Source organism: Molothrus aeneus, chromosome 8, assembly GCF_037042795.1.
Source record: "Molothrus aeneus isolate 106 chromosome 8, BPBGC_Maene_1.0, whole genome shotgun sequence".
Lineage (NCBI taxonomy): Eukaryota > Metazoa > Chordata > Aves > Passeriformes > Icteridae > Molothrus > Molothrus aeneus.
Genome location: NC_089653.1, coordinates 13,142,676 through 13,161,066, shown reverse-complemented (window position 1 = coordinate 13,161,066; position 18,391 = coordinate 13,142,676). Strand labels below are relative to the sequence as shown.

The 18,391-nt window shown below is 42.5% G+C and overlaps 2 protein-coding genes across 2 annotated transcripts in view; one reads left to right on the top strand and one right to left on the bottom strand.

Annotated features, from left to right (window-relative positions):
- Window positions 1–200: 200 nt before the first annotated feature.
- On the top strand, window positions 201–6,912 carry TMEM254 (transmembrane protein 254). The gene is made up of 4 exons (XM_066554466.1): window positions 201–351; window positions 1,859–1,962; window positions 3,147–3,206; window positions 5,364–6,912. Exons 1-4 carry the CDS (start codon window positions 247–249, stop codon window positions 5,482–5,484), a joined length of 390 nt encoding a protein of 129 aa, XP_066410563.1. The 5' UTR covers window positions 201–246; the 3' UTR covers window positions 5,485–6,912.
- Window positions 6,913–13,896: 6,984 nt separating this feature from the next.
- LOC136559644 (L-threonine ammonia-lyase-like) overlaps window positions 13,897–18,391 on the bottom strand; it is a 29,195-nt gene continuing 24,700 nt past the window's right edge. Inside the window, exon 12 of the mRNA XM_066554967.1 lies at window positions 13,897–14,117. Coding sequence (XP_066411064.1) covers window positions 14,019–14,117 — 99 coding nt within the window. The 3' untranslated portion in view covers window positions 13,897–14,018. The remainder of the gene's footprint in view (window positions 14,118–18,391) is intronic.

The window sequence follows — 18,391 nt, the reverse complement described above, 5'->3', positions numbered from 1 at the left end:
CCCAGCCACTCTGCCCCCAGCCTGGGCCTGTAGAGGCCAAGGGCAGGAGGCGACACACAGTCACGGACATCGGTGCCGGGCCGCTCCCCGCCCGGGCCCGAGGGCAGTGCCCGCCCTGCGCTGGGCGAGGCCGCTGCCCCCGCCCGCCCGGCCCGCCCCGGCCCCGCCTCCCTCAGCCCGGCCTTAGCGGCGGCGGCGCGGCCTCCGCTCACAGCGCGGCCTCCGCTCACAGCGCGGCCCGGCGGCATGGCGGCGGCGGCGGCGGAGCGCGGCCGCGATGGCAGCTGCCACTTCCAGCGCTCCCGGCTCATCTGGATGGTCGCCATCATCTTCGGCATGGTCGTCCTCGGCGTAAGGAGCGGCGCGGGGAGGGAGGGAGATGGGTCAGAAACCGCGGGGTGCGTGGAACAGGTTCCCTGCACCGTCCCCGTGTCCGCGGAAACGCCGCTCCCTAAAATAAACGGGATGAAAAAGGAAACTGGAGGTGCTGCTTGGGCCAGGCGGGAGGAGGCTGGACAGAGCCATGGAGGAAGGCCAGAGGAAGGGAGAAACCATCTGGTCTGCGCAGGGAAGCGAGGCCGTGGCGCTGGGGGCGCGTCCCGGGCCCGGTCAGAGCATCCCGGGCGCGGCAGCAGCGAGGGCTTGAGGGGCAGGTGCCCGGGAAAGGGGCTGCAGCATTGCCAGAACTGGGAGCTGAGGCACCGAGCATCAGCACTGCCCGCTCCGGGACAGCTGGGGGACATGTCAGTCCCTAAGGTGCATTTACAGGGGAGGGCTTTGGGCACAGGCTGTACGAACTGGTGGTGTTGGAAAACACAAGAGTTCAGTCACCACGTTGTGTCAATTTCCAAAAACGGACTTCAGCTAAGTTAGTTTGGATTACTGGAGCAGGGATATTAATGGCTTTTTGATGTATCTGGCAAGTTTATGAAAGTCGTCCCTTGACTTTCACATGTTGCGATTTTCTTTCTGTTTGCACAGATTTTCTAAACTTGGGAACCACCACTGTAAAAATTATAGTCAAGGCACGTCGAGCCACTCACAAAACAATTTTTGGGCTGTTTCAAGAAACAGAATGAGCTTTAAATCTTTGGCATAGCTAAATTTACATATAGTGAGAAACTGCAGTGTTGATATAGCAGAAGCACGGTAAGGCAGTGTGAACTTTGGCCTTGCACTTACCTTAGGTCCCCAGTGGCCTCTGATGTGCAAAGCTCATCCCTCACTGCCTGCTCCTCTTCCTGGCTTGTGGAAATCAGCGTGCACAGTGCTAAACACTGTGGACAGCTCTGTAACATGAGAGAGAAACCAGGAAGGAAATTCTGCATCTCTGGTCTTGGGATTCCTGCTCAGCTTTCTTCTGTGCCCTGTTAAAAATAAACAAAAATCTGACATTTTCTTTTTTAGGGAATGAAAGAAGAAAGATTGATCCCCTAGTTTTAGATAGTTATTCCTCCTAAACAGTGTATTCATGGTTTGGCCTCCTCAGGTCATTTGCCTCGGATTAACTTCTTCAGGACAAAGACAATGTAGGTTTTGCATCTTCCATGTCTAATAGGTAATGAGCTTACAACTTAAATACCACTTAATGTGCAGATGCACTCTTGGTCCCCAGACAGCAACCTTAAACTTATCCCCTTGGCATCTGGTATGTCAAGGAATAGAAATTTCCTAGTTGGAATCTTTCAAAGGCTACTGGAAGAATATGGTCCTTGGACAAGGTTAATGGAGTGAAAGAACTTAAGTACTATGAATAAATGAGCTCTGAACTCATGGGGCTCAAAAATAAAGCTATTTTGAAGGTTAAATTGATAGTACTTCTACCTTGAAGTAAGATAACTTTATTTTTTTTTTCCAGTGGGTAACACTTTGGCCTTCAACTATACCTTATAGTTACTTGGGATTATTTGGTACCTTCCTTAATTATTTAGTGGAACACCACCACAAATGGGTATGCTACGGGTAAGTTATATTTGACTGTGTAATTATTTTGCCTCTCTCTGACTCCTGTACTTAGTCTGTATTAACAAGCTTTCCTGTAACCCAGTTGTTAATTAGATTTAAAGAGCTTTTCTTTCAAGCTCATTACAATTAAGGGTGTGGGGTAATAAGTATGTAGAGGACTAGACAGGCTAAGACCAGTTTGATAGTTTAAAAATTCAACTTCGAATTTGGCATCACTGATGGTTTAACAAGAAAGGGAAAAATCTTAAGATACTACTTTTGATGACAATTATTAGTCCAAAGTTATACTTGTACCATCTACTGCAAGTCTTTTTCTTCTTCAGTTGTTACTCAGCAGTCCAATTCTTTCTTTAGGAATCTTTTTTATACAGCTTCAGTTAAAGAACCTTTTCTACCCTGGTCCTCACTTCTCCTGATCTACATGAGAAATAACCTGCTGAACAAACTGCATAGTGCTGTTTTGCTGGGTTACAAAACTTAGTTTTTGCTACTGTAATTAACAAAAGAGCCAGAAAATATTTGCTTGAGCTCACTGGCTTCCTGTAAAGACACAAGTCAGTAGGGCTTTCTTGTTTATTTTATGTATCATGTAGAACCTTCATCTTTTCTCAGAGCATCTTTTGCTTTAGCAAGGTATTTAATTGATCCTAACTGAATATATTATATATTTTTTTCCTACAAAAGCATCTATATAAAAATTTGTAGGCCAAGTGTGGCTTATCAAGTCACATTATATGTTCTGAATCTATACACACAGTTGTTTTCATAGAACTAAAGCTGTAAAAACTTAAGTAGTTCCTTAGGACCACTAAAAATACTTATGTAAGTAAAAGGATAGATTTTGCATGCTTAACTAAGATTAACTTGTACTGCTTTCACTAAGTATTTGCTTTTTGGCTTAATCTGATGGCTGAAAATTTCGGAAGCCTAGTGGATGCTTCAAATGGCAGGTCAAGGCTTATTGCACAGAACAGTTGCTCTGATTTTCTCAGTGGGCTTCAGTTCTTTTTAAGTGTACACTTGTGGGGTTTTTTCAAGATGAAAAACACCCCTTCCTTTCTAGGTTAAAATAGGTTGTTGCTTCAGTGCTTCCAGATTTATATTCTCTGCATAATGCATCTTTGATACAACAGTCTTCTCCCTAATTTTCAGCAACATAAACCATGTTTTCTTTCCACCAGGTTCTGGATATCCTGGTTGATTCACATAGTGGAAGCCCTCTACGGTATTAAGTTATGCCAGTAAGTTGTTCCCTCCTCTCACTCCAACACAGGTTCTCTGCAAAGGATTTCTGAATCAAGTAATATAAGCTACAGACTGGTGGTGGTGGCTCTCAGCAGCAGTGAATTCAGAGGATGCTGGTAAAACACTTGCTGCAGTGATAATTTGCTGTCCTCCACAGTTGGTTGCTGCCACTTCTCCCAGTGGTTACTGTTGTGCAGGGCAGCAAAACCAAGGGCTGGCAACTTGCAGAAGTGGCAGCAGCAAGGTTTGCCAGAGCTTGTCTGTCAGCCTCTGAACTCCCTGTTCACTGGGTGACACTGCTGCTCAGGAGGCAGAGGGAACAATAGATAGTGTAGAAATAGTCTGATAACTTCAGGTATTAGAATTTTATCAGATGTTACCCCATCAGGATTGCAATACTGCTAATTACACACTTGAACAATCACACTTGTATTGTGGGAACACAGCTGGGCACTTTCATTTGGGGACTCTTTCAGATCTACTTGCATCTGCAGGTCCCTGGGATAAAATCCTGGAACTAGTCAGACCATACAAGCAAGGCCATCTGAGTCTTAGGTTAGGATAACCACGTACCTGGAAAGGAGTGCTGTCCAAACACATCCTCCTTCTGTTCACTTGTGGTTGCAGTAGTTCAGAAGAATGTAGATCCTCATTGGGTTCTCATGCTCTGCAGAGTCAGGCCAGTCTGTTTGCCATGATGGGTTCCCACTTCATCTGGGTCATTCACTGCTGTCTGTCCCAGGCTTCTCAGGTGACAACTCTTGGAAGCAACAGGATTTTGTTTCATGGAACGCTGCATAAGTTGTTTGAGTTTTTTGTTGGTTTTTTTTTTTTTTTTAAGATAGTAGAATATGGATGAATAATTTCTGCCTTCAGAAGGAGAGTTAATAAAAATTAATTGTTTTTCAGACTCTCATTTTAAGTCTGGGTGTGCAAATAAATGTGTATCTGGGCCTAAGGCAATTCTTTTAATTATGAGGAAACTTGATTACCAGTGAACATACGAAATGAGTGTATTGTAATTAATTTTACTAATGAAGTTTCACAGACTAGTGTTAAAACCCACTTAAAAAAAAGCAGAGATGGGCTGCCCATCATCATCTCATTAGGAGTGCTGCTTTAGATTACCTAACAATTGTACTTCTGTGAGCACCAAACACCATTTATTTTTACTTATGTAGAAGTTATGTCTTCTTGGCAACATCACAAAGGAGGCACAAAGAACACTGTGAGGACTCAGATACAAATTTGTTAATCAGCAGTAGTACTGTCATTGGCTCTTGGCCTGTATTGCTGCACATGGTCTATTCATAAAGCTTCTCTTGTAGCAACAGGTAAATTTCCTAAGCCCTTGTTCTCCAGGTTTTGCACTAATTTGAAAACACTGCAGCTGGGATTATAAACAAAAAACCCACAGCTATGGAATTGTTTACAGGAAATGTGAAACCCCTTGGGTTTGCTGTTGTGTTTATACTTGTTCCTTTCAGTAGGAGTACTTCTCTTCCTTTCAGTAGGAGTACTTCTCGAGAACAGTGGAGGAGAAAATGACATTTTCTGTAACATACGGAAAAAGTCGCGTATGTTATATTGAAACTAACTAACATAGAAAGGTCTCTTCTTCATAAATTAAGTGAAGTGCCTTCAGCCCTATTACCTGTCTTTGTCTAGCCACAAGCTCAGGTACCAGTGTTTCTCCATCCCCCATCACACAGTCATTGTCAGGTCTCTGCCCTGCCAGCATAGTCTCCTTTGACTAACAGTCAGCAAGAAATTATATTCAGACTTGTGTATTAAGATCAGTATTAAGCTACTCCATCTTCTTGCTTCTTTGCACACCAACTTCTGGGATAAGTTATTTCAAATAGGACAGATGGAGATTGCAATTTATATATTGTTGAGGAAATTGTATGCATAGAATGTCTGAAAGAACTTTTGTTCAATAGATAGCTTAAAATCCTATAAAACCACAAGAACTGGTATGTTTAGTTAGCACAAAAAATGTCTCAGTAGATGGAAACTAATGTGCTGAACTGAAATGCTCAAGTCCAGTCTGAATCTCAAGGATGGGTAGAGATAGCTAACCTTACTTTATAAGTACCAGTACAGCCTGCAGGAGCATAAGTTTTTTGACACATTTTGTGTTTTTGTTACAGAGCTAAAGGAATCACTGACCCAGCTGTTCAGTTTCAGTGGTTTGTTCAGACCCTTTTATTTGGATATGCTTCCTTCGGTCTCCTGGTGTCTTACAAGCCTGCAGACAAGAAGCAGTACTAGAAGACAATGCAAGAGGTCACCTCTCACATACCTAATCTCATTTTTCTGAAAAGACCCCACATACATGTCTAGGTGCTGTAATTAGCTAAATTACATTCCTGCTGCATGATGCAGTGCCCTTCTACCCAAGCCACTCTCCTCTTACTAAGCAACACAATTAAAATTCACAGGGCCCTGTGGATAGTTCACTAGAAAATCAACTTTTCAGTCTTAGCACTGCTAAATTTTAATCCTATTTGTTATGCAAGAAGCCAAAAGTTGCTCCTCTGCAGATTTTGACATGTGTACTCTGTCACTGACAGCTGGTAGCAGTGGCTCATAAATCACCTTTTCTTGAGGAGAATTGTCCTTCTGCAACAGGGAAGGTTATTGACAGCCACAAGGCAGCTTGCACCTGTTTTGTAATAGGATTTAAATTTACCTATATTTTCTCTATGGGACTGACACTGTTGTTAAAGCCTGCTCTTTGCACTTTGTTTTGTCTGCTAACTTTGTTCCACAGAGGACAGACCACTGTACTGCTGCAGGCACATTGAAAAGACCAGATCTCAGCTCAGGCTGAGGGACAGTGAGCTTGGATACATGAAGCACTTTAACTTGGTTTAATACAAGTGCCTTAAAATTCATGCAGCATGACCTCATCTTTGTAATGAAGATTTTAAGTTATGAGTTATTATCATATAAAGTAGCTTTGAGGGCAGCTTTTTTGAGAAGTGATTTATTACCCAAATTAAAAAAAAATCGATCAAAAATCTATCTGAAAAGTTGATATTTGGCAATGAAATTATAGGCAGTGAATAAACATATACCACTGGTTCCCAGATGCTGGTCTTTTAAACCTAAGGTTGAGTGACCATCTAAGCACATCTCAAGAGTATTTCCTGTATGTGTAGTGAGTCTTCCATCAGATTGTCTTTTACTTTTGAATCTTTGAACAAGAATTTAGCCTGTGTAGTTTCAGCACTTTTAAAAGGAATAACTATTTAAAATACTAACTCTGGTGTGGGGAGAAGTTTTACCATGCCATTTGCCATGATACTGTTCTGGAAGAGGGAGTAAAAAAAGGTTGTTCTTTACCCTCCAAGAGCTCCACAAGGTGCTAACAAGTAACTTTGTGCAGTACCTACAGGCTGTAGCACTTCGATGTGGGAAGCCTTATTCAAGCACAGATACATAAAGTTTTTGCTTTCAGTGGGTACTAAAAGCATAGAGAACAGAAGGGTTTGAAATGGTGGTTTGTTTGTCTTTTGGGTGTTGTTGTTGTTGTTGTCTAATGGCAAACTGTTTAACTTAAATATTTTATAGAGAAGTAGAAACTCATTTAGTGACTAGAAATCCAACAGGAATGTCAAGAACCTGAGCTACGTTTTACTGTGTAACCTTTTGTCTTAGTCTGTGACCTTGGAATAAAGATGTTAAAAAAGTGAAGTTGTTTTTAATACATCCTAGAAATAAAATGCCATACAAAATACATAGACACCTTCTTGACACCCATATCAGTGTTTCACACTTAGAACATGCAGGATCAGCTTTCCAGAGTGATTCCCATCACTGATACTACACTGCCTTCCCCTCCCAGGCCAGGCTGCACTCCAGGCACTGCTCAGGCTCAGTCCCAGCCCTTTCCACTGGGCTCTGAGTGGCTACAGGCAAATCACAGCTCTGAGAAGTTAACCACATCCTGTCAGACTCCCTCTAATTAGACAGGCAATGCCAAAGCTTCCTCAGTGCAGCCCAAGGACGCTACAGTAGAAAAAAATATGTACTGCCTTAGATAAAAAATTGGCTAAGTTTTTTTGAAGCCTCTCTGGGATTTTTGTTTAGCATGACAATTTTCAGCAGCTTTCTCCATGGAGGTTGCTGGGCATTGCTTACAAAGGCTTCTAGAAATGCAACTCCCAGGTATTCATCCACCTTCAGACACTTTCTCTCCCCAGCCTTTGCTTCGGAGCAGTTCAGTTTTAACATTTCCTTTAAAAAAACACAAAACACCCCCAAACATAAAAACCCAAACAAGAAACCAACCAGTGTTTGCTGTCAGCCTCTGTCAGAGCTGTAAACAGCACAGATGCTTGTTTGCTGAAGTTTTGGAGGCTTCACAATGCGATCCCAACTGCAAACCTGAGGAGCCTGGGGTAGGTAATGCTGACTGGCCTTAAGGAAAGGAACAAACCCACAGCATGACAAGACTGAAAATAATATTGAGATATCATTTCTGACTAAGCGTTTATAGTGCCCTGAACAGCACAGTGACATAAATATACCCTTAATATGTTACAAAATTATTTTTAAAAGCCAGTAGGAGCATGAATACAGGTCAGCACCTCACTCTGCTCACAAAGACACATTCTTGGCTTTGTCAGGCTCTCTGGAAATGCTGCAGGTTATACCAGGCATAAGCATTTCTCCAGTCTAGTCCTAGTAATAAAGGATTACTCTTAATCACTTAGAGCAACTCTCCACTGCAATCAAAACGTCCTTTCCACAACAGAAGGGCAGAGCAACACAAGTGCAGCCTGTGTTCCCAAGGGCTGGGCTAGGTGTCAAACCACCTCCATCGGCACCCAACCCACCCTGCTTGCAAATTAACTAATTCACTGTAACAAAGTATTTCAAAATATTGCTTCCCATTGAAAGGAAACCCCAATGAAACATACAGAAGAGCTTTTACTGTTGGAAAAGACCACTAAATAAGAAGGTAAATCACCAGGAAAGCTAAGATGACATTAATAAAGGTTTTTCAGGATGGATATTTCTGCCAATTTGGCTGGTCACAACACTGAAAAATAAATACTGTTTAGACATCCATTTCAAATTGGAAAGAAGAAAAAAAACAACCCTTGCTATGAAAGCTAAGTGCAAGACTGTGTATGCATTATATTAACAATGTAAAGTAGATGCCAAGAAAATTTAAAAAGCAACCGTGCCTATTTTTTCTAGACATATTAAAAAACCACCCCCATTCATTATTTATTCAGCCTACAGTGGTGATCAAAAGGAATAATTTCATACAAGTCAGAACCACCTCACTTAAAACAGCACTTTTATGCTGTGATTGCTTGGTAGCTTCGTTGCAGAAGAAAACAAATAAAGCACCCAGATCCATTTTCACCCTTAAATCATAATATATGGAAATGAGTGTAATATACTCAAAGTCATGTTATCCAGATCAGCACGTTTGGCAAATCACTGCTCAAATCAAGCTCTGTTGAGGAGATCTGGCTGTGTAGATCAGGACATGCAGCATCAGCTCAGAAACACTGCAGAGCCTGGACAGAAGCAGTGAGAGGTCTCCCACCCATTTTCAAGAACTACTTCTAAAGCTTTCAGGGCTGTAGCTCATTTTTGTGAGGGAATGATGAAAAACTTTTCTCAGAATCTCAATATGTTATCTTGCTTTGCCTCTTTTTCATGCAGACCTAGATTTTTGTAAACACAACAGGAGCTGACTGAGCCAGACTTTGGAAATACCCAAGTGCTGGTTAATTAGGGACATTTAATTTGTGCTGGGGCTGGGTCCCCTGCAGAGCAGCAGAGCCTGCTGAAGCTGGGGGAATGGCCTCCTTGGTCACTGCCACGGTGAATTGGACCACTATAGGCAAGTCCCACAGTCTGATGTTTGTGGGCATTCTGGTACAGTCTCTTTATGCAAGAGCTACATCAACAGCTCAAGAAATTACCATAGCTTGTTGAAAGCAAAAGAAACAAAATCCCTCAGTACTCCCTTTCCTCCTGCTTTTCAGAAATGCAGTAATAATATGGCACAATCCATGTACTGTGCTAGACCTTACACAGTCCCTGCAACTCCAAACATACCTACAGCACATGCATGAGGGGAAGGAGGAGGGGAGAGGAGGAAAGAGGTGTAAGGAACATTATTTTATCATTTATCAACATTCTTTGAGACCATTTTCACAAAGGAAAACCACACAGGTGCCCCTTGTGGGAATACACAGGGTGACCAGTTGACTAAGTTTAGCAATTACACAATTTAAAATGTCCTTCTAAAGACACTCTAGGCCTCTTATCAAAAGGAAAACCATGTCCTTCTCCAAAATTTCAAATGTGTGAAGGATAGGGATTTTCACAGTTGCCATCTGCCCTTGCAAACCCCCCTGCCCCCCAGGCAAGTAAACCAGAAGTAGATCAGAGTGCCTGCATTTAGAGGAGCTTTCAGACATCAGCAGCAGAGGACAAGCCCCCTGTATCCTTTGTGTGGGTGCACTCAGATGTGACTCATCTGGCTGTGTCCTTAAGGACTCCTGCTTTCTTTTGACTGACAGGCTGTATGGGCTTAGCTGTATGGGATGTTGATCATTACTGACATACTTCACAACGTTCATATTTGATTATTTTCCAAATACTGCCACCAGTTTTTGCTGCAGCTTTAAAAAAATAAATAAGTGCTTTTGAACAATGGGAAATTCATCAGCTCAGGAGTGCACAATGTACTGAAGGATTCCTCCTCCTCTGAGATGCAGCAAAAGTTTGGGAGCACATGAATGCAAAGATTTGTAACAGAAAAAACTCTAAAAACTTCAACACTCTATACATGGCAGAATGCTTGCAGTTAAACAAACTGCAGAGAAAGTGACAGGAGAACAAAATCCATCCAATAGATGACTGTCAGGAATTACAGCCCAGAGTGTTGCAGTTTACTTTGCCATTCAATAAACCACGTGCCTATGTTTGGGTCTAGCAAAAGTTAAACAATAACATGTCAAATTCACTTACTGTGTTGTAGGATGGGGAGTTTGTCAATCTCCCAAAAGCTGCAGGCCAGAAGGCAAGGTGCTGCCTATGAGGACATGCCACCTGCATGGGAAGATAAACTGCTCCTGATGCAAAAACATGTACTAGCAGGGATTTAGATGTTAATCCCCAGCTAACAGGACCTGGTTGAAAAAATTAAGGAATTAGTATGGGAAGAGATTTTGTTTCAATTTAAGATGCACCTTGTTTGCAATAGTCCTGGGAAGAAGTTGTGCTGTGCCCCTGACAAGCAGTGTGTGCCTAGGACAGCTCCCAAAGTGGCTCAGCTCCAGTGGACCTACCTGGGTCAAGGCATCTTGTGCCTCTGGAGACAGGACTGTGCATTTTAGCCAGTGGCCCCCTGGAAGGACAGAAGGACAGGTTCCCCAAAGCTGGTGATGACTGCAGTGAGAATCCCAGAGAGCTGATTCAGCTGGTCCCATGGACCCACCTCAGCAGAGCCCAGGACACTCTGCACCCACACCCTGCCCATTGCCCAGGAGCACAGCCAGGCCCAGGAACTGCACCTCCATCTGTGCCACTGAGCAGGACTGAGCAGGGCCCATGCTGGACTGAGGAGGGTCCATAATGGAGTGAGCAGGGCCTGTGCTGGACTGAGCAGGGCCCATGCTGGACTGAGCAGGGCCCATGCTGGAGTGAGCAGGGCCCATGCTGGACTGAGCAGGGCCCATGCTGGACTGAGGAGGGTCCATGCTGGAGTGAGCAGGGCCTGTGCTGGACTGAGGAGGGTCCATAATGGAGTGAGCAGGGCCTGTGCTGGACTGAGGAGGGTCCATGCTGGAGTGAGCAGGGTCCATGCTGGACTGAGGAGGATCCATACTGGAGTGAGCAGGGCCCATGCTGGACTGAGGAGGGTCCATGCTGGAGTGAGCAGGGTCCATACTGGACTGAGGAGGGCCCATACTGGAGTGAGGAGGGTCCATGCTGGAGTGAGCAGGGCCCATGCTGGAGTGAGCAGGGCCCATGCTGGAGTGAGCAGGGCCCATGCTGGAGTGAGCAGGGCCCATGCTGGAGTGAGCAGGGCCCATGCTGGAGTGAGCAGGGCCCACGCTGGACTGAGCAGGGCCCATGCTGGACTGAGGACAGTCCATGCTGACTCCCACCAGGCTGGGGAGCAGCCAGGAGCCTTCCCTGCCACCCCACAGGGCCAGAGCAGCCATCCTGCCCAGCTGCTCTCTCCTCCCTGCCAGCTCAGAGCTCCCCCCTCACATGGATGATGTGGGTTTTGAGCCAATGTCTATGACAGATAAAAGAAAAATATTAACTCTGATTTTATAAAGTGAGGCTATCGCACGAGAAAATGACAAATCTTTCATTGCTGAGGTGGCGTAGCAGAATTTTAATTGTTTTTCAAATAAATACAATGCTTAGATTTATATTTTGCTCATTTAAGCATTAGTGAAATTTTAAATAATCATTAAAGTTATTTTTCAAGGTACATAAGAACACTCTATATAAAAATACTTCTTTAAATAAAACATTCAAAACCACATTATTAAATCTTTGAAATGCCATAGATCTTATTATATTTCATAATTCAAAAAGGAAAAGGTTAGCAGCACAGGTATTTAATTATTCTTTCCAAGCATACATTCATTTAAATGTCTCATTTTGAGGTTTTTTCCCCCCCCCTTGGAAGATCTTAATTTTGTCTTTTAAGCCAATGAGACTTCAATGAAGGCAATATAGAATGTAAATCACCTCTGATATTATTATATTCACATATGAAGTGTTTATTACTGAAGAGTGATTTACACTTGAAACTATGTTTATACTTAAAACAGTAAAAAGAAAACCAAACAGCAAATATCATGTTTGACATTTTAAGCACCTTCTGGACATCACCTTCCTTCCCCCCACCCCAAACCTATTTCCAAAATCATGTAGTGATTTCAAGTGCATTGATTTTTGGTTGCGCTATCTGCTACATCTTCTTGCCCCAGGTTTGTGAAGACTTGCTAACTGCAGTTCCCACTGGTTAGGAAAGAAGTTGTTAATGCTCTGAGCTTCTAAAACAACAAAGTCCAGGATAATCCAAAATTTTAAACCAAATACCCAGACAGCAGAACCTGGATGGCAAGAAGGGAACAAAACTAACCACTGGGTCATCAATAATTTTTAGTTCCATGTGCAAACCAATATGGTCCTTCCAAAACCAGACCAAACCTGTAAACTTCATTTTTTTGTCCACCATTTGTCAGACTCTGTGGTCCTGCTCCTTTGTGAACTACAACAAGAAGGAGAAAAGAGATTATTTCTCAGAAATCTCTGCTGCAGAGAGTCACAATGCTGCCCTTCTCATCCCTTCTTGCCTGTATAAGCTACAGGGAGAGATGGATCATGGAACCACAGAATGGTTTGGGTTGGAAGGGACCTCAAAGACCATTTAGTTCCAACCTCCCTGTCATGGAGTTCTGTTCACCAGACTGCTCAAAGCCCCAGCCAACATGGCCTTGAATCATTCCAGGGATGGGGCATCCATAACTTTTCTGGGCAACCTATGCCAGAGCCTCACCACCCTCACAGTAAAGCATTTCTTCTTAATTCCTAATATAAATCTGGCCTCTTTAAAGCCTTTGCCCCTTGTCCCATGCAGCTTTCCTGGGGGCCCTCTTCAGATACTGAAGGACCTGTAAGGTCTTCCAGAGCTGAAGTTAAATTCTGCCCAAATGAAAAGGCACAACTGTGTTGTGTGCACATTCAGAAGAGGGCCTGAACTCCTCTTACATTTCTTGCCATCCCACTCTGTTATATTATTAGTTGGTCTCTGCCTGTAGTGATAAAAATGGTATTTAGGTCAATGTGTTCTTTGTTAATTGCATTAGCCATGTGCCTAAGACTTAGGCTTCCTCTTCTCCCAGCACTGCCTTTGGCTATTAACATGTGGTCTTTAAATATATGTCACTACTGACAGTGTACTCAATCTGTTGGGTGAGATGGATAGAGCCTGTTTTAGACAGACTAAGATAATCAGTGGAATGCTATTTACAAAATTCACATTGGTAGCGAGACCCCTTTTTATACTGATTCTCCAAAAGCAGAGGGAAGAAATATATTTGTGTTCTGTTTATGAACTCTAATCATACTCTATACTTTTTGCAATTTCTGCAAAATATTTTGGAATTTTATTTTGCAAACAGGATCATTTTCCCTTGGGAAAAAAATTAATATTATATTGGCTTTTATCTTCCAAGGGTTTTTCTGTCTGTGTTTAAATTACCTTCTATTAGCAGAATCTTTCCTCACGTGGTAGCAAAGATCAGAACATATTCATGTTCAATCCCACCCACCTCCTGAAGCAGATTTAGCAAACAGAAAACTGCTTCTGGCTTGGAAACAGAAAATTTCTGTACTTGTAACATGGCTATGTCCAGCAGAAGGAGCTGCATTACTTCAACAATGGGCATCAAAATCAGAAGACCTTTGAGAAGTCTATATTCAGATGTAAAGAGAAATGCCTTCTCCCTGTGTATGGAATATTATTGGGTTCTACAAACTAGCTAAAATCCAGGCAGCCAGCTGATAATGAATTGAGGAATTCCAACACCAGCAGAGACTAAGAGCTTCCCTTAGCTAAAGTAAAGTTCCAAGTTGAACCTTTTTTTCCCCAAGACATTTACTACATTTTGAGCAGGAAATAAATATCCTGATGCTATTTGCTAACTGTTCAGCTTTGAAAGATAATATTTGTTGTGAAAGCCTCAAGGCAGGGGCTCTGCAGAGTCCTTGGCAGAGGCCCTGGTGCCCCCACCCCGCGCCCGTCACCGCTCAGTCCAGGCAGCTGTGGGGTAGCGTTCCAGGAGTGCATTCCTCAGCTGGGCTGTGTGCATCTTGTCTCTGGTCTCCACAGTGCAGATCACCTGGAAAAAGAATTAGGACCATTCCTGATGGCATGGCAGCAATCTCAGACAAAGCCGTTTCCAACTTAAACCTAAAGTACACTCAAAAAACCAATCAGTTCAAAATAAAAACTCTGGCCCTCACATCCGCTCTCTATGCAGGTAAGAGAACTGACATTGCAGACAGCTGGGGCTCTTCCAGCCCATCTGCATGACCATAAAACCTTCCAAAACCCTACTTTATTGCCTTCAAATTTTAAAGAAGACAGGCTGATCCTCTACTGGCTCTTGGGCAAGGTACCTCTCTGCTCTTGGCCTCCCTGAAGACATCTGTTAGCAGCTTCTCTTGTCCTTTCCCTGTGCGTGGCATTGCTGCCACCTCACCCACCTCTGACTCTTACCTCATCACATTTCTGTATTTCTGGCAAGTGTTTGTTCCATCCTTCAAGCTTTTTGTATTCTCCTTCTCTTGTCTGTCATGGAGTTATCCCCCAGTTCTTTATCATCCCTGCAGTATTTTGGCTGGTTTCACTTCTCACACACCTTCTTGCTTCATGCTGTTTTTTGTTTGCTTATTGCATCACTTCTAGTTTTATTTTATGGTTGTTCTTCTGCTAAATAAAACAACTTGGGCAAAATCAATCTTGAGAGGTTTTTTAATTCTTCACTTGCCTCCAAAGGTACTAGTGAAATCCTGTCATGTAGACATTAGAGATAATAACTTGAATGGCATTTTTTCATCTCTCTTTTTTGCCTACTCACATCTCTGGCCCATCTCTTGGAAGCCTGGGCACTAGCAAAGATGAGGCACCAAAGTAAAGGCACAGAAGGAAAATTATATTTCACAATTTGAGACTCCTAACTTCCATTACTGATAGTGCTGCTGGAATAATCACTGGTGTTGAAAGTGCTACATGGGGAAAAGACCTCACAGAAACGTGGAAATCTAGCAAGGAAAGGACCCAAGATGAGTCACGGTGCAGCTGCAGAGAGTTCATTGCAGCAACAAATCTACAGAGAGCAGAGAAACAAGGAGCCATGATAACCTGGTGGTGGGCTGCTCCAGACATCCCCTATCAAAATGCTTCTATCAGAGCTGCATCTCTTTTAGAAAACAACAAGTCAAAAAATACTCTAATTTCCTTACAAGGACATTTCTAAACAAGAACTTAAAATTCATGTTTTCTGGAACTGTCTTAAAATAACAATAAGCCTTTAGTAAAACTGTTGAATGAAAATATAAAACACTAACACTCCAAGTTAACCTAAATAGCCATAGGTCACTTAATTAGAAAACTGGCTATAGCTTCTCAAATATCCATCCTGAAATAAGCCACAATTCTGATCTGGTCTTGTAATTCTTCACCTCTTGTACTACACATAGTTCTATTTGTTTGGTTCTTTGGAATGCAAATTACATGCTAATTTATTTTTTCTTCAAAAAAGCGGGATTTAATCTCAAGAGAAGGACAGTCATAGAGGACAAGAAATAATGAGGAAAGGGGAGAGAACACAATGATTGGGAAAAGTATCTGAGAGTGCCAATGTACCCAACACCCATTATCCATTCCCTGGTTCATGTAAAATCCCCAAAGCTTTGCAATCATATCTTCAATGGGACACACACATCTCACATGGAGTCTGTAATTAAAAAAGCAAGATTCTTCCTCTCCCAGAGTAATCATGCCTGTTTTGTCCTGAGCAAACCAATTGCTGCTCCTGGAATCAGTCTGCATGTGAGAGATTCCGCCTTGAATGCTTGGTAGCAAGCTGTGGCTCTGCCCTGGGAGCAAGCATGGGGAAGCATTTTGATTTATGGGTAATTATCCTCTCTGCCCTTTCCTTTCTGCTCATGATGGAAACCAGGCAGACCTCAGTAGACTGGAGCCAGAGAGCTTGTGAGCAGGTTGGATAAACACTGTCATTTTGTTCTAAGCATGCACCACAAGCAGCAGCTGATAAGGGAGATACTGTGCTGCAGTGTATCACAAAAGAACTAATAGCAACAGCAGTGATAAAAAACAAGCCCAGAAATTCACCTGATTTTTCACAGTTGTCAAAGAAAGGAATAGAGAACATTTGGTCCCAGCAGGAGTGAAGAGAGAATCACACAACACCTTGGGGCAGCTCCAGATCTCAGCAGCAAGGAAGGCAGGAATTTACTTTCTTTCTTAGATTAACCCAATTTACACTGCAGTTATACTTTCACAAAATTTCTCTCTTGCTTGCTTTGCCTGGGACACATAATTTACACAAGTGTCCAACAGAGCAACCCTCACATTCACAGGGAGTTGATGAGGTTATATTTTATATGAGATGCAGAAGCACCCCAATACCTATAGGAGGTTGCATAGCTATCAATGACCTAAGAGTAAGTGCCCCAAAATGGTCTTATTTAACAATAAATGACAAAACCTATTGCCTGATCTTTCTTGTACACCAGATAAGGTAACTTATGACAACTAGAAAAAAATTTACCTTAAACTTATTTCATACTGATAAGCCCTCAGAACTATACATGGGATTTTTGAACCTGCAGAGCTCTTGTTGACAGCAGGGCCAGCTGTGCACAGCACACCTTTCTTTTCTGTGTATCAAAAACCCCACAAAACCATCAATAACAGAGTGCATTTTATGAATGTCTCTCCTACATATAATATCTTTGCTGGATTAATTAATTAATTAAATAATTGTCTGGTCCAGTAAGACAATCAAAAAAACCAGACAGATAGACCTTTTACTGCATTTAAGTTCCATTCCCTGTGACAGGTAATGTAAAGATAAATTTCAGCCAAAGGGTTTATTCAGCCTGTAAGTTTTTTTTCACAGCAGGCCTACAAGTTAAAATTAAAGACAGAAGAGATTTCACTGAATATTGATGGCTTGTGGGGTTTATTTAAAGATTGGAAATTATTGAGGAAGCAGGACAAAAGCTAAAAAAAATTAAAGGAAAAAAAATATGACAAGTTATTGCTGTAGAGCACCAAAATCCAGATGCATAAATCCAAATACTCTTTGGAATTACACTGACTTCAAAGAGAGAAAATTTAGTAACTTCGCAAAAGGAAGAAATTTGCAAAGTTCTGTGCTGAATAGGGTGGACACCTCTACTCCCTTTTAACTGCAAGATCTCATAGTGGAGGCATTTAACCTTTTAGGTCATATTTTCCTAGATTTTAAAAATAAATTTTTTGAATGAAATGAAACTGCCTCTCAGCTCCCTGATGCCTCCCTGATCTGTAGGCTGTGTGTGCAAATAAAAACAGTGGGTGGACATGCTGAGCCAATGTTAGAGAACAGAGGAAATGTGAGTAGTACTGCTGAAATCAATATTTCAGTCTTTTGTGCTTTTGCAGGCTCCATGTAAAGCTAATCCTAAATAACCAATGCAGTTCTTTATGTCTGTGAATCATCCATTGAACCTTTCTATTCTGCTTCTTTAATTCTAGAAATCATATTCTTCATCTTAAGCTGTCTTTTTGCATAACTTAGTATTCATGATCTAAGTCTTAGTATTCATGCATCTAAATCTTTTTGCATAACTCATAATTGATGATACATTACATTTAGCAACATTATAGGTTTGTTTGCATGAAAGTCACTAGAGCTAAGAGTGAAAACTTGATTTATATACACTGGTTTCTGTTCTATATTTAGAAAAAGGGATTTCTTTAAAAAAAAAACAACTGGGCAATTTTCTGAATTATTTGGTAAACATCCAGTGTAGATTACTTCACATTACAGATTATTTGGTAACAGCAGCTCAGCTGATGGTTTGGGGATCAGCTGCCAGATTGTCCCCGTGGTCAGAGCAATGGAATGCTTGAGAAAGAGTGCAGCAGCTGTCAGCTGGTTGTGCAAGCTGAGCCCTTATCTTTTGGCACTTGGGGCACTCAGGTGGGTGAGCACGAGCAGGAACAAGCTGCAGCCATTACGTAAGGCAGGTAATAACCCACAGGAACACTCAGACCCTCCCAGGGCCAGCCTCTCCTTCTCCAGCTGGGCCAGGCTGCCCCGTGCCACAGTCTGCTGGGGAATGCCTTAAAGAACATCACCAAATTCTTCTGGAGAGCCTCAGAAGAAATGAAGTGTTCAACTTCCCACTCCCAGTGTCTCCACTCTGCAGTTGGGGAATGGAACATGGAAACAGAGCCTTGCCCAGGGTCATGCAGGAAATGCTTTGGGAGTGATAGCATCCTCCTGCACATCTGAGCTGTACAGCTGCCTGCTCCTGAGTATCTGCTTCACAGGGCAATGACAGGAATATGTTGGCAACTGGGGACTCTAATCCAAAA